Source organism: Pan paniscus, chromosome 9 (genome assembly GCF_029289425.2).
Source record: "Pan paniscus chromosome 9, NHGRI_mPanPan1-v2.0_pri, whole genome shotgun sequence".
NCBI lineage: Eukaryota > Metazoa > Chordata > Mammalia > Primates > Hominidae > Pan > Pan paniscus.
Window position 1 is genome coordinate 74,639,254 of NC_073258.2, and position 24,247 is coordinate 74,663,500.

At 40.5% G+C, this 24,247-nt stretch overlaps 1 protein-coding gene across 3 annotated transcripts in view; it reads right to left on the minus strand.

The window, feature by feature from the left end:
• Window positions 1–24,247, minus strand: part of RAB6A (RAB6A, member RAS oncogene family) — an 85,769-nt gene that overhangs the window by 19,509 nt on the left and 42,013 nt on the right. The window contains exons 4-6 of one of the 3 annotated variants that reach the window (XM_003814665.5): window positions 22,281–22,386; window positions 19,918–20,029; window positions 11,139–11,232 (exon numbers count right to left, since the gene is read on the minus strand). The exons of 1 other annotated variant lie outside the window; for it this stretch is intronic. In XM_003814665.5, coding sequence (XP_003814713.1) covers window positions 11,139–11,232; window positions 19,918–20,029; window positions 22,281–22,386 — 312 coding nt within the window. Of the gene's footprint in view, window positions 1–11,138; window positions 11,233–19,917; window positions 20,030–22,280; window positions 22,387–22,452; window positions 22,559–24,247 lie in introns of all 3 variants that reach the window. One more of the 3 variants, XM_014346927.4, reaches the window with a different exon arrangement.

Genomic DNA, 24,247 nt, shown 5'->3' on the forward strand with positions numbered 1-24,247 from the left:
CTCCTGGGTTCAGGCAATTCTCCTGCCTCGACCTCCTGAGTAGCTGAGATTATAGGCGCCTACCACCACATCAAGCTAATTTTTGTATTTTCAGTAGAGACTTTGGCCCTGTTGGCCAGGCTGGTCTCGAACTCCTGACCTCAGGTGATCCTCCCGCCTCAGCCTCCCCAAGGTGTAGGGATTACAGGTGTGAGCCACCACGCCCAGCTGCTTTTGACTTTTTGCTAGATCTCCATCTTAATTTTGGTAGTATTTCTTAAATGAAAGATTATTATTTTATTACTTGTATTTATTTTTTCATTTACTCTTAACAGATCATTTTTTACAGAAGAGCTAGTGATTTCTTTCCTTTCTTGAGACAAGGTCTTGCTCTGTCTCCCATGCATGATCATGGGTCACTGCAGCCTCATCCACCCAGGCTCAACCAATCCTCCCACCTCAGCCTCCAGAGTAGCTGGAACTACAGTCAACACACCACCATGCCTAGAATTTTTTTTTTTTTTTGCAGAGACACAGTCTCCCTATGTTGCCCAGGCTAGTCTTGAACTCCAGGGTTCAAGCAGTCCTCCCACCTTGGCCTCCCAAAGTGCTGGGATTACCGGGCATGAGCCATCGTGCCTGGCCTGATTACTTTTAAATTTTAAGTGAGATCCTGTCAAATCTCTCAGGAAAATGGCTTCCTCTCTCACTGGGAATAAAATGCCAAATCCTCACTACTGCCCACATGGTCTTAAGACCTCTGTTCTCCATAACTATCTCTGTGAGCTCTTTTCTTATCATATGCCCCTTCCTTCACTCTACTGTAACCTTACTAATTTCCTTACTATTCCTTAAACATGACAAGTTCCTTTGAATTTGTCACTGCACTTGAAGCTTGGCATGCTCTTCCCTGGATGTATAAATGGCTCACTTTCTCAATTCCTTCAGTTCTTTGCTCAAATATCACCTTATCAGACAGGCTTTCCCTCCTTTTATAAGACATCAATATATCATAATTCCCTTCACCAGTATTCTTTATCCTTCTTACCCTACTTTATTTTTCTGTTTTTCTTTTCTTTTTTTTTTTCTTTTTGAAACAGTCTCACTCTGTCTCCCAGACTGGAGTGCAGTGGCATGGTCTCGGCTCACTGCAACCTCCGCCTCACTGCAACCTCCGCCTCACTGCAACCTCCACCACCCAGGTTCAAGTGATTCTTGTGCTTCAGCCTTCTAAGTAGCTGGGATTACAGGTGAGCATCACCAGACTCGGCTGATTTTCGTATTTTTAGTAGAGACGGGTTTCACTGTGTTGGCCAGGCTGATCTTGAACTCCTGGCCTCAAGTGATCTGCCTGCTTCAGTCTCCCAAAACACTGGGATTACAGGCATGAGCCACCGTGCCTGGCCCCTACTTCATTTTTCTCTATAGAATTTATAACCTCCTTAAGGATTATATTTCACTAATTGTCTAACTCTCCATACCAGAATGTAAGCTCCATAATGGCACAGACTTAGGTATTTTGTTCCATTATTGTATCCCCAGTGCCTATAACATAACTAGGCATGCAGGAGGTGATCAACAAATATCTGAGTTAATTAATGACTGAATAAAACCTGATCAATATAATTTCTCTGTCAGTTCATATTCATTATATATATAGATTTCTGACCATTCAGTTATATTAAAGTCCTACTGTGGGCTGGGCATGGTGGCTCACGCCTGTAATCCCAGCACTTTGGGAGGTCAAGGTGGGCAGATCACCTGAGGTCAGGAGTTCAAGACCAGCCTGGCCAACATGGCAAAACTCCATCTCTACTAAAAAATACAAAAATTAGCCAGGTGAGGTGGAGCATGCCTATAATCCCAGCTATTCAGTAGGCTGAGGTAGGAGAATCACTTGAACCCTGGAGGCAGAGATTGCAGTGAGCCGAGATTGTGCCACTGCACTGCAGCCTGGGTGACAGAGTGAGACTCTCAAAAAAATAAATAAATAAAAATAAAAAATAAAGTCCTACTGTGTTAAGGATATGAAACACAAAAGGATAAATTGGGGTGAGGTTAAATTTGAGAGAGGCAGAATATAAGGCTTAAGATCTCAGATTTTGGAACTAAATAGACCTGGGCTCACATTGTAGTTTAAGTTATAATCTTAAGCAAGTTACTTGGCCTCTAAAACTTTGGTTTCATATCAGTGAAATGAATATACTTATCTACTTCACAGGGATATTGTGAGAATTAAGTTAAACACTTGGTACATTAAATGGATCTAGCAGATAGTATTTAGGCAATTCTAGGAAAGTTACATAATTTCTACGCCTCAGATTTTCTCTCTAAAATCAGACCAACAATAGCAGTTGACTCGTAGGATTGTTACATAGATTCCTTCTTGTATTCGACAAGTATCTAAGCACCTAGAAATTGTATATAAAGTGCTTGCTAGGAAGGCAATATGAAAGATTTTAAGTGAACGTTCATGGCATAGTATTTACACTATGTGTGCTAGGTAGTCTTGTATCATACATATGTTAATTTTTCTTCTTCCTAGAAGCATCCCCAGTTACCTATCCAAATCAAGTACACTCAGTTCAGCTCAGATACTTTTTTTTGCGATTTTTTTTTTTTTTTTTGAGATGGAGTCTTGCTCTGTCGCCCAGGCTGTAATGCAATGGCACAATCTCAGGTCACTCCAACCTCCACCTCCCAGGTTCAAGTGATTCTCCTGCCTCAGCCTTCCCAGTAGCTGGGATTACAGGCGCCCGCCACCACACCCAGCTGATGTTTTGTATTTTTAGTAGAGACAGAGTTTCACCATGTTGGTCAGGCTAGTCTCGAACTCCTGACCTCAGGTGATTCACCCACCTTGGCCTCCCAAGGTGCTGTGATTACATGCTTGAGCCACTGCGCCAGGCCGATAATGCTGTTTTTTAAACAAAGCATTCCTCAACCATTCTAACTATATGTGATCTCATTCAATTATTCAATAAACCTCTTTGTGCCAGCATTCGTTTTGCTTCTCTCCTTTTTAATTTTTTTGAATCAAGGGTCTTGCTCTGTCGTCCAGGCTGGAGTGCAGTGGCGTGCTAATAGCTCACTGCAACCTCCAACTCCTGGGGTCAAGTGACGGTCCCATCTCAGGCTCTCTCAGGCTCCTGAATAGCTGGGACTACAGACACTCAACCAGAGCTAGATAATTTTTAAATTTTTATTTATTTTTCATTATTCTGTAGAGACAAGTTTTCCCTTTTTTGCCCAGGCTGGTCTCAAACACCTGGCTTTCAAGCAAGCCTCCCAACTCAGTCTCCCAACTCAGGCTCACAGGTGTGAGCCACCGCGCCTGGCCTTGCTTCTCAATAATTACGATGTATCTTACTGTCTGTAGCATTTGCTAGGAATTTATCATGTATGACCCATTCTTTACTGCACAGTCTTCATGAGAATGTGACTCTTCTTCCCAACAATATCATAAGTTTCTTGAAGTTAGGAACCACATTTTACGTAACTTTTTATTTTCCAAAGTACCTACAGTGGTCTAGCGTGCCACACTTGACACCTATGGATTTAGGTACATGACAAAAGCCCAAGATTAACACCTGCTATAAGCCAACTGTGGTAGACATGGGAGATATAGTGATGAGGAAAAGATATGATCACCACCAATGCATAAGGTACATATACTATTTCAGCCAATATAAAATAATTTTCCCATACATATAACATTGCAACTCCATGGTTAGTATGTACACAAGCTTTCATTGACCTGTTAGAGCTGATGCCCATCAGCTATCACTACTTTCTCATAAAGTCTTCTCTCTTTCAAACAAATCTTCTTTTCATGATAAGTACTAATGATTTTAGAAGTTGAAGATCAAGGAGTTTTTCTTTTCTTTTTCCATTTTTCAGTACTACAAAATATATAATAAGGTGACACCACACACTTATTGCTTCACTAAAAGAATGTACTAATTCCCAGATGAAAAGCCAGGTGAAGGCTAAAGTAATCACCTTATCATTATCATTTCTTCAGCAATTTAAACACCATACCACTTTCAAAAACAAAGTAATACTTATGCATTAGAAAAAAAGAATTTGGGCCAGGCACCATGGCTCACACCTGTAACCCCAACACTTTGGGAGGCCAAGGCTGGTGGATCACTTGAGGCCTGGGCAATATAGCAAGACCCATCTCTAGGAAAAATAAATAATTAGCTGGGTATGATAGTGGGTGCCTGTAGTCCTAGCTACTTGGAAGGCTGATGAGGCAGGAGGATTGCTTGAGCCCAGCAGTTCAAGGCTGCAGTGAGCCGTGTTCATACCACTATACTCCAGCCTGGGTGACAGAGCAAGACCCTGTCTCAAAAAAAAAAAAAAAAAAAAGTGTGTGTGTGTGTGTGTGGTAGTGGATGAGAAATCTAAGGAGTAAAACTATTTTTCAGAGGCTGTCTTTTTATGAAATACTGAATGGAATGAAACATATTTTACTTAAATATGCTATATAATACAAATGATCATGTTAGATATTACTATTTATGCTAGTTCTAGTACTGATTGTTTTATTTTTAAAATGACAACAATATTCTGTAAGACAGAAGCAGGACTTTAGGGTCAAGTGCTTAAATCAAAATAAAGAGCAAAAGGGTTAAGCACAGGACATTTTTAAGTAAGAAGGCAAAGTAGTATTATTGGGTAAAATAAATTGTTTTAAGGCAAGGTTCTTGGGTGCTACAGCCTAGTCACTTGAATCATGATTAGATAATAAATGATGTAAAAGCTCTCTCACAATTATTTAAAAAGAAAACAGTAACTGTGAAAGCCCATTTTTAAGCTTTTATTATGTGATGTGCATTATAATCTAGTAAATGAGGGAATGGGGAAGAAGAATCCAGTTGGATTAGCAGAAAGCTACGAAACAACTCTGTATATGGAAAAGTAGAACAACATGGTACCTGTAGTACTGATAAATATATACCTTATATACAGAAAGACTTCTGTGTATCTTCTGGTAAAAAGGCATGATTTTGTCAAATAAAATGAGTACAATCAAAAATCAAAAATAGTTCTGCTTACAAACATACACAGCTGAGAAAACACACAACGGTAATAACAGGCATGTAAGACTGTGATTCTCAGTGTTTTCCAAGACAGTGACTAGACTGTGAAATTTACCTCAGAAAGTCCTGAATACCAGCACAACTTCTGAATTGTGACTAACCTACACAGCAAGAACTCAGAAGGGATCAGAGATTATTTCACGATAATCAGTTTTATTTCCTTTATCAGATATTTTAATTTTTACCCCTATAAATTCAGTGCAGACTTTAGCTTTGGTAATAGCAGAGCAGCTTGTATAAGACTAACACTCTTGTACATACAGCAATGATTAACTCTGGATATGGGGACATTTCTTTTTTCTTTCGTGTTCTTTGTTTTTTATTTTGAGACAGGGTCTTGCTGTATTGCCCAGGCTGGAGTGCAGTGGTGTGATCTCGGCTCACTGCTGCCTCGACCTCTTGGGCCAAGCAATCCACCCAGCTCAAACTCCCAAGTAGTTGGGACTACCACGCTGGGTTAATTTCTGTGTTTTTTTGTAGAGACAGGGTTTCGTCATGTTGCCCAAGCAGGTCTCAACTGCTGGGCTCAAGAAATCAGCCTGCCTTGCCTTGGCCTCCCAAAAGCGCTGGGAATACAGGCCTGTGCAACCACACACAGCCCACGAGGGACAGTTCTTTACATAAAAAAGTCAACAGATAATGAAGACATAATGATCCTAAATATGTATACACTTACTAACATAACTTCAAAATACAAGAAGTAACAGCTGACAGAACTAATTAGCAAAGCGAACAATACATCGTTGTTGTTGTAGGTTTCAATATCCCCTTCTCAGTTATCGACAGAACTGGACAAAAAACTAGTAAGGATATATAAGGTGTTTTTTTGTTTATTGAGACAGAGTCTTGTTCTGTTGCTCAGGCTGGAATGCAGTGGCACAATCATGCCTCACTGCAGCCTTGAACTCCTGGGCTCAAGCAATCCTCTGCCTCAGTCTCCTGAGTAGCTGGAACTACAGGTGCATGCCACCATGCTCAGCTAATTTTCAAAAAAATTTTCCTTCTTTTGTAGAGACAGGGTTTCACTATGTTGACCAGGATGGTTTTGAACTCCTGGCCTCAAGTGATCCTCCCACATCCACCTCCTGAAGTGCTGGGATTATGGGCATGAGCCGCTGTGCCCGGCCAGGCTATATAAGATTTGAGAATGCTGTCAAACATGTTAACTAGTATACCTGATAACTGTAAAAAAAACTTTTTCCAGTACATATAAGAACATTCAATAAGATAGACCATATGATAGGCCATAAAACTTGTCTCAATAAATTACAAATGACTGAAATATTACAGAGTGTATTCTCTGACTATAACAGAATTAAATTAGAAGCCAGTAACAATTAAGATTATCTAGAAATGTCCCTAAACATTGGGAAATTAACAACATATTTCCATATCTTCACTGCTGTGGTCATTATACCTGTAAATACCTTTACCAAAACTCATCTAATAGTCAATTTAAGATGTATACATTTCACTGTACATAAATGTTTATCTCAATTTTATATATATTATTTTTTTTTTTTTTCTTGAGACAGAGTCTCGCTCTGTCACCCAGGCTGGAGTGCAGTGGTGTGATTTTGGCTCACTGCAACCTCCGCCTCCTGGGTTCAAGTGATTCTCTTGCCTCAGACTCCCGAGTAGCTGGGATTACAGGTGTATGAGACCACATCCAGCTAATTTTTTTATTTTTTAGTAGAACTCCTGACCTCAAGTGATCCGCCTGCCTCAGCCTCCGAAAGTGCTGGGATTATAGGCATGAGCAACCATGCCTGGCCTAATAAAAAAAAATTGGAAAAAAAAAATTCAACATGGGTTCAGGTGAATGCAAAGAAACGGAAGATGAACATGTATCTATGTCTAAGGTATAGTCAAAACAGCAAATGAAGGGCAATTCTCCAAGTAACCTGGCTTCTCTAGGGCTTGTTCAGTCTAGCTAAGAAAATTCTTAAGACAGAACCAAGGACATGAAATAAATCTTATTTTTATGGCAAAACAATGCAGCTCTAAGAATCTGCTAAAAAAAAATAAAGTATATTATCATTCATTCAATGAACATTTATGGAGTTTGTTGTTTAGTGGGGAGGCAGAATAAACTGACAATTAAAAAATTTCTGGCCAGATACAGTGGCTCACGCCTGTAATCTCAACACTTTGAAAGGCTGAGGTGGGCGTATCACCTGAGGCCAGGAGTTTCAGACCAGCCTGGCCAACGTGGCAAAACCCTGTCTCTACAAAAAATATAAAAATTAGCTAGACACGGTGGCATGCACTTATAATCCCAGCTAGTCAGGAGGCTGAGGCACGAGAATCACTTGAACCAGGGAGGCGGAGGTTGCAGTGAGCCAAGATTGTGCCACTCACTCCAGCCTGGGCAACAGAGCAAGACTGTCTAAAAAAATCCCAAAACAAAAACAAAAACAATCTAAATTAAAAGTAAGAAGGGCTGGGCGCCGTGGCTCACGCCTGTATACCCAGCACTTTGGGAGGCCGAGATGAGTGGATCTTGAGGTCACGATCATATAAAAATACAAAAATTGGCTGGGCGTGGTGGCATGTGCCTGTAGTCCCAGCTATTTGGGAGGCTGAGGCAGGAGAACTGCTTGAACCCGGGAGGCAAGGTTGCAGTGAGCCGAGATGGCACCACTGCACTCCAGCCTGGGCAACAGAGGGAGACTCCATCTCAAAAAAAAAAAAAAAAAATTTCTAACATCAGATTATGGTAATAGTTGTACAATGCTATAAATTTACTAAAAATCGACCAGGCAGAGGGGCTCATACCTATAATCTCGAAATCTTCGAGGCCAAGGTGGGAGGATCACCTGAGTCTAGGAGTTCAAGACTAGCCTGGGCAACATGGCAAGAACCTATTCTCTGGAAAAAAATTAAAAATTAGCTGGGCATGGTGGTGTGTGCCTGCAGTCCCAGCTATTCTGGAGGCTGAGGTGGGAGAATCACTTGAGCCTGAGAGGTCAAGGCTGCAATGAGCTGTGATCATGCCACTGCACTCCAGCCTGGGCAAAAGAGCAAGACCACAACTCAAAAAAATAAAAATAAGAGGGGCCAGGCATGGTGGCTCACACCTGTAATTCCAGCAATTTGGGAGACCGAGGCGGGCAGATCACGAGGTCAGGAGATCGAGACCATCCTGACCAACATGGTGAAACTCCGTCTCTACTAAAAATACAAAAAAATTAGCTGGGCATGGTGGCGCTCGCCTGTAGTCCCAGCTACTCGGGAGGCTGCGGCAGGAGAATCACTTCAACCCAGGAGGCAGAGGTTGCAGTGAGCCGAGATCGTGCCACTGCACTCCAGCCTGGCGACAGAGTGAGACTCCATCTCAAAAAAAATAAATAAATAAAAAATAAAAATAGTCTGAGTGCAGTGGCTCACACCTGTAATCCCAGCACTTTGGGAGGCCGAGGTGGGCAGATCACGAGGTCAGGAGATCGAGACCATCCTGGTGAACACGGTGAAACCCCGTATCTACTAAAAATACAAAAAATTAGCCAGGCGTGGTGGTGGGCGCCTGTAGTCCCAGCTGCTCGGGAGGCTGAGGCAGGAGAATGGCGTGAACCCAAGAGGCGGAGCTTGCAGTGAGCCGAGATCACGCCACTGCACTCCAGCCTCGGTGACAGAGCGAGACTCCATCTCGAAAATAAATAATAAATAAATAAATAACAAAAATAATAAAAATAAAATTGGAAGCAATCAAACATTATGAAGATACTAGACATCAGTAGTGCTTACTGCATGCTATCTGATAATTCTGGAGTTTCTAAACCTATGAGACTACTTAGGGTCAGGGCTAGGGGACTACAGCAATGCCTTCTTTAGCTATTAACCAGGAAAAGGACAGCCTGTACCAGGATATATAAGCAACTAGCTCACACCCTTATCAAAATGTCTCTAAAAGAGAAAGCCAGCTGGGTGTGGTGGCTCACACCTGTAATTCCAGCACTCTGGGAGACAGAGGCAGGCAGATCACTTAAGGCCAAGAGTTTGAGTCAAGCCTGGCCAACAAGGTGAAACCCTGTCTTTACTAAAAGTACAAAAACTAGCCGGGAATGGTGCTGCACACTTGTAATCCCAGCTACTGGGGAGTGTGAGGCATGACAATCACTTGAACCCTGGAGGCAGAGGTTGCAGTGAGCCGAGATTGCACCACTGCACTCAGCCTGGCTGACACAGCAAGACCCTGTCTCAAATTAAAAAATAAATAAATATAAGAGAAAATATATATAAGAAATAGAAAAGAGAAAGCCAGATGAAGCTACCCACTGCTTTGTCTTAGAATAGTGGCATATGGCTAATATAATGGTATTACACAAATTATTTAACTGTCTGTGGCTCCTATGGGTTCAGTTACGTATCACTTACTACGTTCCATACACATTGCTAGGTTCTGGGAATATATAATTCTGATGAGAGAGAGGGAGATTTTCAATATACTGTGGTAAGTAATGATACTGTTTTTGCTGAGATCAGGTCGGTGAAAACACATAAGAGAATCAGGTGTCACAAACAGGAGGTAGGATGGGCAATGTCAGAGAAAATGTTGCTGAGGAGCTGACATCTAAACTGAAACTTATAAGGAGTACAATTAGGAAAGGGGAAAAAAATGAACATTCTAAGCAAAGGAAACAAAAGCATGAGCACAAATATCGAACCGTGACCATGAAACAATATGTTAATGAGGAAAGAATCAGTGATCATTCAATATTACTTACATAATGATTCAAGGCATGGAGGGAAATAAATTAAAAAATATAAAAACAATATAAAGACTTCTTCCTAAAGCTTTAACTATTTAAATGATGTTACTGTTACCCTCTGTTGATCACCCTCAATTAAGAAAATTATTGGTCTAGGCCGGACGCGGTGGCTCACGCCTGTAATCCCAGCACTTTGGGAGGCTGAGGCAGGCAGATCACGAGGTCAGGAGATTGAGACCATCCTGGCTAACACAGTGAAACCCCTTCTCTACTAAAAATACAAAACATTAGCCAGGCGTGATACGGGCACCTGTAGTCCCAGCTACTCGGGAGGCTGAGGTAGGAGAATGGCGTGAACCTGGGAGGTGAAGCTTGCAGTGAGCCGAGATCGCGCCACTGCACTCCAGCCTGGGCAACAGAGCAAGACTCCATCTCAAAAAAAAAAGAAAATTATTGGTCCATAAATCTTATAAATCTGGGACCACTACCCTACATGACATACAGCCTTGAAGAGTTAAGCATGTGAGTCTCTGGCTGACCTATCTTGTAGAAAATGGCTTGATAATGTGACATCTCCCTATATTTTCCTGCCCTCCCCCAAAAAGACCTGTTGTAAACACTGTTCAAACACCAGCATTTTATTAAGGATAAAGTAACCAGAATTTACTTTTACAACAAGAAGTAGAACACCATTACTGACAGCAAATACTTGCTTTCATTTATCTCACTCTTGGCATCCAACTCTAAAATAAAGAAAATTTACTGGCCGGGCATGGTGGCTCACACCTGTCCCAGCACTTTGGGAGGCCAAGGCAGGCGGATCACCTAAGGTCAGGAGTTTGAGACCAGCCTGACCAACATGAAAAAAACCCCATCTCTACTAAAAATACAAAATTAGCTGGGCATGGTGGCGCATGCCAGTAATCCCAGCTACCCGAGAGGCTGAGGCAGGAGAACTGCTTGAACCCAGGAGGTGGAGGTTGCAGTGAGCCGAGATCATGCCATTGCATTCAAGCCTGGGCAACAAGAGCGAAACTCCATCTCAAAAAAGAAAAAAAAGAAAAAAGAAAATTTACCTTTAAAGCAATGTAGTAGGAATGTAGTGACAATATGGTAGATTTACCACTTTGCAGTAGTTCTATTCACAATCTGAAGTTTGGCAAGTCTTTTCTCTTTTTCCAAAAACTATGCCACATTTATATTTTTCACTGTTTGAAAATATACTGCTAGTTTGTAAGGCCTGCTCTTGCCAGGTGGAAGGAAACCTACACACCAGAGAATAGAATACTCACACAATTACTTCACATTTTTTCAATTTGGTAACCTCAACTCAACTTACCTGCTTTACATTGTATCCAGCTTTTGCACTAGTTTCAATAAACATAACATTCAGCTCTTTGGCTTTCCTCTCTCCCTCCTCAATTGACACTTGCCTGTAAAGAAACAAACAAACTTCTTACTTTTGAGACATGAGGCAGTATTATAAAGATTATAAAGAAAGCTCTGAAAATAACTTTCCTTGATATAAGGACTGGTTATACAGGTCACATTAGTTGAAAAATTCATTAATCTGCCACACTCTTGAAATTTGTGTGTTTCTGTGTGTGTATACTTAACGTTTTTTTAAAGACTTTTTTTTGTTACTGATTTGCTTTCACTTGACTGGGCTCATCCTGTAATTTTTTTACTTTTACAAACTTAATAGCTTGAGGATGCTCGAGCCCAGGAATGTTGAGGCTGCAGCAAGCCATTATTAGGCCACCACATCACTGCACTCCAGTCTGGGCAACAGACCCTGTCTCAAAAAAAGAAAAAGCTAAAAACAAAACAAAACAAAAAACGCTTAATAGCTTGCCTCTATCCCTTAATATCAGACCACAGGCTTTTAGCCTTAAAATTCAAATCTTTGTGTAAAACAATTTTTATGGCTAGACAATTTCTGTCAATTTGCTCCTATAATTTATATAACCATTCCCAAACTATTAGAATGCAAGTTGCTTTCCAATTTTACACTACTATGAAAATTGTTGCCCTAAATATCTGTGCTTAATATTTTGTGCACTGCAAATCATTTCCTTAGGTTAGATTTTGTGGATTTCTTTTTTTTGAGACAGTTTTGCTCTTGTCACCCAGGCTGGAGTGCAATGGCGTGATCTCAGCACACTGCAACCTCCAACACCTGGGTTCAAGCGATTCTCCTGCCTCAGCCTCCTGAGTAGCTGGGATTATAGGCGCCCACCACCACACCTGGCTAATTTTTGTATTTTTAGTAGAGACAGAGTTTCACCATGTTGGCCAGGCTGGTCTCAAACTCCTGACCTCAGGTGATCCACCCATCTCAGCCTACCAAAGTGCTGGGATTAGAGGCGTGAGCCACCGTGCCCAGCCAATTTTGTGGATTTCTGTAAGTGAAGTAAGTGAGTCAAAGACATGTATGGTAAAGCCTCTAGATACAAAATATTAATACTTTAATATTACCTTTACAGGGTATTTTGTGATGCATTACAATTAGCACTATGTCTCAAATTGTGAGATCTCAAGTGCAAGATTATGTCATTTATATTGGTATTCCTAATGCTTAAGCTGGCAGATAAGTATTCCAAAAATATACAAATGTTCTAATTAGCTAGATTTAAACTATCAGCTGACAAACCCTGCTTCCTACAACACAGAAAATGGGCAGTGGAAGAGAATTTCCACAAGCTTCCATTTACTTGCAAGTGTGCCCTTATATTCTACCTCTAGTCCTATTACTATGAAAGAATTGTCCTTATTCTCAAAACTTACACCTATGTATTAGATCCCACTCCCTTCTTGCCTACAAGAAATTATTATTCTAGAATTCTCCACTCCCTAAAAACAAGAACATTCTCTTACATAACACTCCAACTGTTAAGATTTTACATTTGCTTGTGTTATCTTCTCATTCTCTCTGTGTATATAAATTTTCTAAAACACTTTTAAAAAAACTGTTTGAGAGTAAACCGCCAATCTGCAGACCTTTAGCCCTAAATACTTCAGCAGTGTGAATTTCCTAAAAACAAGGACATTCTCTTATATAACCACAGTACAATTATTAAATCTGGGAATTAACATCAGCATCATACCATCATTGAATCTATAGGTTTTATTCTTGTCAATTATCCCAATAATGTCCTTTACTGCCAGTTATTCCAATGTCCTTTATAGCAAATTAAATACTTCTTTAGAAAGAAACTTTCTCAATTATTTGGTTATCCTGAGGTACTCAGAACAAGGAGGGAGGGAGTGACAGAGGGAAGGAGAGGAAAGGAGGATAAATGCTCGAGTCAGTCTCTGGCATCTTCCAAAGGTGACCAATGAGTTTTCTCCTTAAGTATATTATTATTATTATTATTATTATGACTCGTGGATTTAAACATGTTTTATAGTAATTACTGATTTTCAAGTTTTCCTACAGTTTGACCAGTAGAGCTTCTTTGAGTTGGCTCTCCTGAATCTGACATAACCTCAATGGTCTTTAATAACTTCTTTGATTTATGGTATGACATGTTCCAGCCCCACTGTTTACATTTTCTGGCCCAGATGCCTAATTTGTCATTTCTTCAAGTAGCCCTGGTTCCTTTGGAAAGAAACCGTATTTACATGTGGTAATGTGGGCTCATTCCTCCTGGTTTAAATCTTTTCGGTAGACAGAGCTAGAAAATACTAAAAATTTTCAAATGCTAAAAAATGTAATGAATTCATGCATATATATATACATATATACACATATATACATATATACATATACATACACACACATATATATACACACACACACACACACACATATATATATATATATATATATTTTTTTTTTGAGACGGAGTCTCGCTCTGTCGCCCAGGCTGGAGTGCAGTGGCACGATCTCGGCTCACTGCAAGCTCCACCTCCCAGGTTCACGCCATTCTCCCGCCTCAACCTCCGGAGTAGCTGGGATTACAGGCTCCCACCACCACACCCGGCTAATTTTTTGTGTGTTTTTTTTTTAGCAGAGACGGGGTTTCACCGTTTTAGCCAGGATGGTCTCGATCTCCTGACCTTGTGATCCACCCGCCTTGGCCTCCCAAAGTGCTGGGATTACAGGCGTGAGCCACCGCGCCCGGCCCCCATGCTTATATTTTTTATATTTAACTTTATTAATCTTATATCTGTATTTCCATCTCCCGTGTCCAAAATGCCAGTTCTCAGACAATCACTAAGCAAAGTATTCATTTATTTTATGCAGAATACAGACAATCATTTTGAAATAACAATATCCAACATCATCACCAACATGTTTACTAAAAACAGTTAAGATCTAGCCAGGTGTGGTGGCTCACACCTGTAATCCCAGCACTTTGGGAGGCCAAGGCAGGTGGATCATTTGAGGTCAGAGTTCAAGACCAGCCTGGCCAACATGATAAAACCCCATCTCTACTAAAAATATGAAAATTAGCTGGGCGTGGTGGTACATCCCTGTAGTCCCAGCTACTCAGGAGGCTGAAGCAGGAGAATCACTTAAACCCAGGAAGTGGGGGTTGCAGTGAGCCGAGGTTGTGCTATTGCACTCCAGCCTGGGCAACAGAGAGAGACTCAGTCTTGAAAAAAAAGAAAGTTAATTTTTTTTTTTTGAGACAAGGTCTTGCTCTGTTGCACATGTAAGTGCAGTGGCAGGATTGTAGCTCACTGTAACCTCGAACTCCTGACCTCAAATGATCCTTCTGCCTCAGCTTCCTTTGGGAATAGAGGTGTAAGTCACCATGCCTAGCCCATTTTCTTTAAACTTATAATTTATCTTTCCTTTTTGGCCCTGATTTATAGTTTAATGGCTATACAGTCCCAGTCCCTCATTTTGGCCACTCATGGGCCCACTAAGTGGGACTCAAAGGCTTTCTGCTCAAAGGCATAGATGCAGAGGAGCACACTTCCACTAGGCATGCATTTACCACCTGGTATCTCTGAAGCAGTGGCTTCCCTTCAAACTCTGCGGGCACCACCAGGACTTGAAAGATGGACATACAGCACGGTGGTATGAGGGCTGTATCCTCTACCTCCACCGTGCTCTGCCTCTAGGTCCTGCTGAAGCTTCTCCTGGAAGTACTTGATGCTGAGCTCCACAGCAGCAGTCCAGCTGGGATGGCAGCCCAGTAGGGTCCTCATTTTGTTTTAGGTAATGTGTATATACATCTGTATTTCTCTCTTAAGTAAACTGTACCATATGTTACATACTACTTCACCTTGCATTTTTTCACTTAGTCATATACCCTGAAGATTCACTCCATAGTAATATATACATTCTTCATTCCTTTTTGTACCTGTCTAGTACTCCTTTAAAAGGATGTTCGTAAGTTTGTCAAACCATTTTCCTTTTGTGGGCACCTGGGTTGTTTACAGTCTTTAGATATTACAAATAGTGCTATAGGAAATAGACTTGTACATATGTCTTTTTGTACTCTTACCAGTGTATCTTGAGGAGATTCCTAGAAGTGGGATTTCCAGGTCAAAGGCTAAATGTCTACATTAGATATTGCCAAAAATCAACTCTCTCTCCTCCATAGGAGTATTACCATTCTGCATTGCCTCAGTAATTTATGAGAGTAACTGTTTTCCTTATAGCCTTGCTAGCAGAAGATTTCAACAAACTTGGAATTCTGGCAGTCTGAATCTGAGGCAAAAATATTTCTCAGTGCAGTTTCAATCAGTACTTCAGTAAGAGCAAGACAGAGCTTCTTTTCAGATAATTAAGAGCTATGTACTTTCTCCATGAACCGTTCATATTTCTAGTCAATTCTTCTATAGTGATGTTTATCTTCTTTCTTCTCTATTTTTAGAGGCTTTTTTATTTGGGATATTAGCCATTTTTGATACGATTTACAAATACTTTTCCCTAGTTTGCCATTTGCTTTGTTTATAATGTTTTAAGTAATCAAACTTTACATTTTCCCTTATTTTGTGTCATAGCATTAGTATCATTAAGAATCAGAATTCAGTTAGTCCTTATTTTATTTTCACAATTAAATCTCTAATCCCTTTAGAATTTGTCCTAGTGTAATATGAGAACTTGATTCAATTTTATCTTTTCTATACACTTAACCAGTTACTCCAATCAATTTATTACATAGTTCATTTTCCCCAGTGATTTGAGGTACCACCTTCATACTTATTTTCCATATGAAACTGGGTCTGTTTCTAGCTTTTCTTTTTTTTTTTTTTTTTTTTTTGAGACAGTCTCACTCTGTTAGCCAGGCTGGAATGCAGTGGCACAATCACAGCTCACGGCAACCTCCACCTCCTGGGCTCAAGCAATTCTTCTGCCTCAGCCTCCTGAGTAGCTGGGATTACAGGCACGTGCCACCACGCCCAGCTAATTTTTGTATTTTTAGTAGAGACGACGTTTCACTAGGTCGGCCAGGCTGGTCTCAAACTCCTGACCTCAGGTAATCCACCTGCCTTGGCCTCCCAAAGTGCTGGGACTACAGGCATGAGCCACCCCGCTCGCCTGCTGCTAGCTTTTCTACTCTGTTCTACTTTTCCATAACTTTTCATGCAGCAAGACCACATTGCTTTAATTATAGAGGCTTTTCCTTTTTTTTTTTTGACAGTCTCACTCTGTCACCCATGCTGGGGTGCAGTGACACGATCTCAGATCACTGACCTCCCCCTCCTGGGATCAAGTGATTCTCATGTCTCAGCCACCCAAGTAGCTGGGATTACAGGCGTGTGCCACTTCACCTGGCTAATTTTTATATTTTTAGTAGAGACAGGGTTTCGCTATATTGGCCAGGCTGGTCTCGAACTCCTGGCCTCAAGTGATCTGCCTGCCTCGGATTCCCAAAGTGCTGGGAGGTGTGAGCCACCACGCTGGCCAGATTTTTCTTTTACTATTATTAATATAAATAGGGTCATCTTGTTCATCTAATCTTATAACTTCAGAGGTGAGAGGGGCATTCTGTCTTGAACCTACTGTAGTGAGATTTTCAACCCCACCACTTCAGTGTGACTACTTGTCAACAACATTAATAACCTCCAAACTTCTAAATCCAATGGTTAATTCTCAGTCTTCATTTGGTTTGATCTTACAGAGCATTTGGCATAGTTAATAACTGTCTTCTCCTTAAAACATTTATTTTCATTTGGCTTTCAGGGCTGGGTGTGGTGGCTCACGCCTGTAATCCCAGCACTTTGGGAGACCGAGGCAGGTGGATCACGAGGTCAGGAGATCAAGACCATCCTGAACACGGTGAAACCCCGTCTCTACTAAAAACACAAAAAATTAGCCGGGCGTGCTGGCGGGTGCCTAGTCCCAGCTACTCAGGAGGCTGAGGCAGGAGAATGGCGTGAACCCGGGAGGGGGAGCTTGCAGTGAGCCGAGATTGCGCCACTGCACTCCAGCCTGGGAGACAGCGAGACTCCGTCTCAAAAAAAAAAAAAAAAAAAGAAAAGAAAAAGAAAATACTGTGCATTTAAATCTTCTGAATCATAGTCAATCTAATAGGAGAATATGCTCTCTATGTATTCAAACTTATCAATCATTCCCTTTATGGCTTCAGGATTTCATGTCATGCTTATAAAAGCCCAAAATATAAAGATGCTTTAAAAAATTAAGTCTTTTACCCATTTGAAAATCATTTTAGTGGAACGAACAAGCTCTAATTCTTTTAAATGTGAACAGTTGAGAGATGATAGTCTGGCAAAGATTACCAAGAAAGATGGTAATTTCAAAGCAACTGACAAATGTTACCTTAAAGAAAAATTATTATAAATATAATTTCAGATAGGGCGTGTTGGCTCATGCCTGCAATCCCAACACTTTGGGAAGCCGAGGCGGGTGGATCACCTGAGGTCAGGAGTTCGAGACCAGCCTGGCCAACATGGGGAAACCCCATCACTACTAAAAAATACAAAAATTAGCCAGATGTGGTGGTAAGCTCTTGTAATTCCAGCTACTCGGGAGGCTGAGGCAGGAGAATCACTTAAGCCTGGGAGACTGAGATTGCAGTTAGCCAAGATTGTGCCATTGTACTCCAGCCTAAGCAACAAGAGCAGAACTCCATCTCAAAAAAAAAATATATATATATATATATATATTTATATAATTTGACAAGTTTCTACCATTTGTGCACACAACTGAAATATTAAGCAATAAAAAAATCCTTATAAGCATCCTCCTCAGATAACTCTAGCTATAAAGGGAAACAATTCAGATATACAATTTTTCTATTTAAAAATGAAGAGGCCGGGCGCGGTGACTCAGCCTGTAATCCCAGCACTTTGGAAGGCCAAGGCAGGCGGATCACAAGGTCAGGAGTTTGAGACCAGCCTGGCCAACATAGTGAAACCTCGTCTCTACTAAAAGTACAAAAAATGAGCCAGGCATGGTGGCAGGCCTCAGTAATCCCAGCTACTCGGGAGGCTGAGGCAGGAGAATCGCTTGAGCCTGGGAGGCAGAGGTTGCAGTGAGCCGAGATCGCGCCATTGTACTCCAACCCAGGTGACAATGCGAGACTCCAACTCAAAAATAAGTAAATAAATAAAATAAAGGTACTGGGAGGGCGCGGTGGCTCACGCCTGGCACTTTGGGAGGCTGAGGCGGGTGGATCACGAGGTCAGGAGTTCAAGATCAGCCTGGCCAACATGGTGAAACCCGTCTCTACTAAAAATACAAAAATTTGCAGGACACAGTGGCAGGCGCCTGTAATCCCAGCTACTCAGGAGGCTGAGGCAGAAGAATCGCTTGAACCCAGGTGGTGGAGGTTGTAATGAGCTGAGATCACACCACTGCATTCCAACCTGGGCGACAGAATGAGACTCCATCTCAAAAAAAAAAAAAAAAAAAGTACCTACAAAGTCTCTAGAGTGAGGATAAATAAAATAGTGAAAATTTCCTTCATAGCAGTTCATGTCCAAAACATTTTTATAAAGAAAAGATGCAATCACTTCGAATTTACTTTTAAATTAAGAAAGACTTTTTTGCAACTGTACTACCAATTCTTTTTTTTTTTTTTTTTTGAGACAGAGTCTCACTCTGTTGCCCAGGCTGGAGTGCAATGGCACAATTTCAGCTCACTGCAACCTCTGCTCCCCTGGTTCAAGCGATTCTACTGCCTCAGCCTCCCGAGTAGCTGGGATTACAGGTGCATGCCACAGCGCCCAGCTAATTTTGTATTTTTAGTAGAGACGAGATTTCACCATCTTGGCCAGGCTGGTCTTGAACTCCTGACCTCGTGTTCCACCGTCCTTGGCCTCCCAAAGTGCTGGGATTACAGTTGTGAGCCACCGCACCCAGCCTGTACTACCAATTCTAACTGAGGTGCCATGGGCAGAAATGGGCTTCACATCTCCACAAGTCTTTTAACACTGGCTTTCTTTGCAACACTTGAATTAATATCACAAGTTCATTACCCGAATTTCAATATCCATCTCATGAATAAACAAATAAATAGTAAAAGCTCTTACTATTAAGTAGTATGGTCAAAACTATTTAAAGCAGAAAGAATATGCAGTAAATCGCTTAAGAATGCTGAAAGCAAATATTCAAGCCATGGGTCCTACAGTGAATGTTAATATATTTTGCATCCTGTGACTTGAATATCGCTTTGCTCATTTGACTAAGGTATCACAATCAAGCTATTCAGTGCAACTACACAGTCTGGCTCAGCCACACAATTAAAAAACAACAACCAAAAAACAAAAATCCACACCACTGAATTATAATGAATGTTTTATAAGAAGACTACTAAGAAAAGAGTGTGCATTTAATCGTTATGAACAATTTTTAAAGATAAGGTTTTTCCAAAATGGCTTGCTCTTTAACAAAACACTTTTCATATATATGAGATCTAAAAAACGCAAAATATTTACCGGCTTCATGTCTAAACAAACTTGCACAAGAGTTATTTACACATGGGCTTAAACAAAATAAAATTCATTTCCCTTAAGGACTGGGTGTTTAATATTTACATTTATATTTGAGGTTCCCATGCTAAAGAAAAGCAGGGGAGGATGTAAACTTAAGGATTAAGCATGTCTCCTTTCAAAACAATTTCTCAGTGAACAAAAATAAAAGGCTGCATCACAGAAATCAAACATTACACACATATAAAATAACTCCATACCTCTTGTCAGCAAGATCTGTTTTATTTCCTACTAGCATGATGATAACATCACTTCCTCTTTCTGTTCTGACATCATCAATCCACTTTGTAGTTTGCTGGAATGAGTTAACATCTAGTATAGGACGGTAGACAGAGAGATTAGTGTTGCTGAAAAATGCCTCCCCAGGTGGTGGGCACCTCCCTCCAAAAAAGCCCTGGAAGTTGGAAGGGGGCTGGCACATTAGCACCCCACTTTTAATGTGCCTGCAACATAACTCCATTTTATCTGATTACAACTGTCAGCGATTTAAACAAATTACAAGAATAAAATCTTCAAGGTTCCTTTTAGAGTAGTTTAAAAATTTTTTGAACACGATCAAATGAGTGCAATGTAGTATTTAATTGAAAAAAAAAACAACTTTTTGAAATATAAGGACAGCTATGGCAGATAATATGGTGTCACATTGCCACAATGCTTTTTTGATCACTTACACATACCAAACATGACAAAGAAAGCATTTTCCAAAGTATGTCAGCCAGTAAGTCCCAACACATCCAGAAAATTTGTAAAGCCTTTCAATAGCTTTCAACACCACCGTTTGCACTGCTTCCTCAGTTTGTGATCACTTTAACCTAAAGTTTATTTGTTTAATGCATCAGAAACACTTGTAACAAAATTTATCTTTTCTAGTGTTGGATTCTAAGTAGAGTACTTCAACACTTCTTACAGCAGCTAAAGAAAACAACATACTAATATTTGAATCACATTTGTGGATTTAAAAAAAAATACACCAGGTTTCACTTGCTGTGGTTAAAGTAAGCACAAACATTTTAAAGCTACAAAACGTGTCAATGCACAATATGAACATACCTCTTTTTTTTAAACAAACAGCAACCCAAAGTAAAGGTGTAAAGGAAGAAAGACTGCATATAGCACCTATCTCAAAAAAAGTCCTTGAATGCAATCTTCTAATTTTGCCAGCACAATTATTCGTTATTAGATAACCATTCCTAATTGAGGAGATATGCAAAAATGCATAGTAACAGTATTACTAGTCCAAATGAATAGTTCCTTTGTCTATTTAAGATTTTTTTTAGCCCAAGATACTACATCTGTGTAGTGTGGTACACATTTTTTAAAAATTTAAAAAGAAAGCCCCAGATACTGGGCTGGGCACAATGGTTCATGCCTGTAACCCTAGCACTTTAGTTTTTGTTGTTGTTGTTGTAGTTGAGACAGAGTTTTGCTCTTGTTGCCCAGGCTGGAGTGCAATGGCACGATCTCGGCTCACTGCAACCTCCGCCTCCCAGGTTCAAGAGGTTTTCCTGCCTCAGTATCTCGAGTAGCTGGGATTACAGGCATGCGCCACCACACCTGGCTAATTTTGCATTTTTAGTAGAGATGGAGTTTCATCACGTTGGTCAGGCCGGTCTCAAACTCCTGACCTCAGGTGATCCGCCTGCCTTAGCCACCCAAAGTATGGGGATTTCCGGCGTGAGCCACTGTGCCCGGCCTAATCCTAGCACTTTAGAAGGCTGAGGCAGGAGGATCACTTGAACCCAGGAGTTCAAGACCCTGGTTTTCCTATAAGTTATGAACCACTACATGTAATAATGTTTAATATTGCCTAATATATGTCATAAACCAATTTGCAAAGGCAATTTCAATCAGAAAGCATTTTCTTGTCAGTCACCAATGCTTCATGAAAAATTTACAGTCACTTAAAAGGCCACAGGCATTATTCAATCTTTAGAAAAAAGAAAAAGACTACTAGTTGTTTCATCTCCTATTTAAAATTTTTTTCTTGGAGAGAAATGAAAGTGTAATTTGTTAGCAACAAAGTAAATAAATCAGTCACAGAACCAAAATATGATTCAAATAAAAAAGATTAATAGAAAACTGTACATTATGTTTTCTCTGTCTTCCTCTACAGAGAGAGAATGGCTGGAAGGGGAAAGCAGAGAAAAGCTGGCTAGCAGAAGCTTGTAATAGCCTCAATAGAAAGCTTGGAGGATTTGGAAAACTTGGCAAGAGACTTAAATGCAGATCATTTTATTTTAGAGAAATCTGAGATCAAGGAAACATTCCTCCAACTATAATTATGGTATGGTTTACGAATAACAGGATACTAAGAAACCCTTGAAGAGGATTCATAGTTGGACCCAAAAGAAAATTTCTGGGGCAAAAAACCTGGCACAGTTACATATAAAGCATATTGGTATAAACACCAAAGCAAATATTTCTGACCTAGCTGGTATGTAATTTACTATGATAAAACTTATTTTTACATGCCAGTAAGGAAAACAAGCACAAGACAAGAACATGCATGCAGCTAAGCTAAAGGTTGAAAGAAGATTAGAAATGCATAATTCCCTCCACTCACTTGTGATATCATAAACAACAACTGCCACAGTGGAGTCACGAATGTAGCTAGGAATCAAGCTCCTGAACCGCTCTTGACCTGCTGTGTCCCATAATTGCAATCGTACCTAACAACAAAATCAGTCAAACAAGCAAGAAAAATAAGAAAGGTCAACCCGTTGCAATATACCTACTTGTGATATCGTAAACTACTACAGCTGCAGCAGAATCACGGATGTAACTGGGAATGAGGCTACGGAAACGTTCCTGACCCGCAGTATCCCACAGCTGAAGCCTGATCTGTGAGATGGGAAAAAATAAATAAAAAAAAAAAAACCAAACTAATACTAAAAAGAAAAAAGAAACAATGTTTTTTGTAAAAGGGAGAGGGTGGGAAGGAAGTAGAAAGAAGACTCATGCAAGAGGTTGCAGGGAGTGAGGAATGAAAATAACACAAAACTCCTTTTTCAAAAGGGAGAAATATTAAAAATTTGCATACTCCAAACATAAATGACTGGAAAATGCCACTGGGAAAAATTTCACAGAATCAGAAATATGGCTTCCCTTTTTCCCTACCTAAAACCTATTTGAATCCCTATGCCTTCCAAGTGGCAAAAAGTAGACTGTTGATGGTTAAATAGAGAAAAAAACAAAACAAAACAAAAAAACCTAAGGTAAATGTCAATGAGCAGCCTAAGCTATCAGAGTAAAGGAATTAATGCTTCTTTGAAAGCTTCTCTCAAGCTAAAATGTGTCTCTTTCCTATTGGGTCTAGAATACTTTGAAACCTGGTCTTTAACTACCGTGCTTGTATTTCTCCCATACATTTTTCCCCAGAACATGCGAGTGTGTGCGCACGCGCATGCACGCGTGTGTGTGTATAATGTAACAAAAAGGAGGAAGATCTTTTTGCAGCCCTACATAAAAATGTCTTTACGTACTATCCATATCTATATTACAGGAAGAAAAGCCTGAAAACAAGTATCAAGTTCTTGCATCATGATAAAGTCGTTTCCAAGCTTTCAATTTTTTTTTTTTTTTTTTTTTTTTGAGACAGAATCTCATTCTTGTCGCTCAGGCTGAAGTGCAGTGGTGTGATCTCGGCTCACTGCAACCTCTGCCTCCCAGGTTCAAATGATTCTCCTGCCTCAGCCTCCCGAGTAGCTGGGATTACAGGCGCCCACCATCACGCCCAGCTAATTTTTGTACTTTTAGAAAAGATGGGGTTTCGCCATGTTGGCCAGGCTGGTCTTCAACTCCTGACCTCAGGTGATCTGTCCATCCTGGCCTCCCAAAGTGCTGGGATTACAGGCGTGAGCCACCACACCCGGCCGCTTTCAAATTTTAAGAAATGACATGCTATATATCAAAACATAAAAGAGAATATTCAGGAAAAAAAAAAAACACCTAAGAAATAACACTGGAAATTAAATAATGTTTTTGGGTGCAGGTCTCAAAATACTGCATTTAAGATATTCACTGTTTAGGTGACAAGTATCTCTTCAAGGGGTAGTGGGCTAGAATACACATTTTACACTGTATTTAAAGAAAACATTCCAAAGGATGAAAGACAAAAATCCAACAAATAAATACACATTACTTTTTTTTTTTTTTTTTGCAACGGAGTTTCACTCTTGTTGCCCAGGCTAGAGTGCAATGGCGCAATCTCAGCTCACTGCAACCTCCGCCTCCTGGGTTCAAGCGATTCTCCTGCCTCAGCCTCCCAAGTAGCTGGGATTATAGGCGCCCGCCACCATGCCTGGCTAATTTTTTGTTATTTTTAATAGAGACGGGGTTTCATCATGTTGGCCAAGCTGGTCTCAAACTCCTGACCTCAGATGATCCACCTGCCTCAGCCTCCCAAAGTGCTGGGATTACAGATGTGAGCCACCGCACCCTGCCCACATAACTTCTTTTTTGTCAGTCACTTTGATACGCATCCTATCCTGACAAAAAAAATCTTGAAGTTCACAAATTGAAATCTTTTTG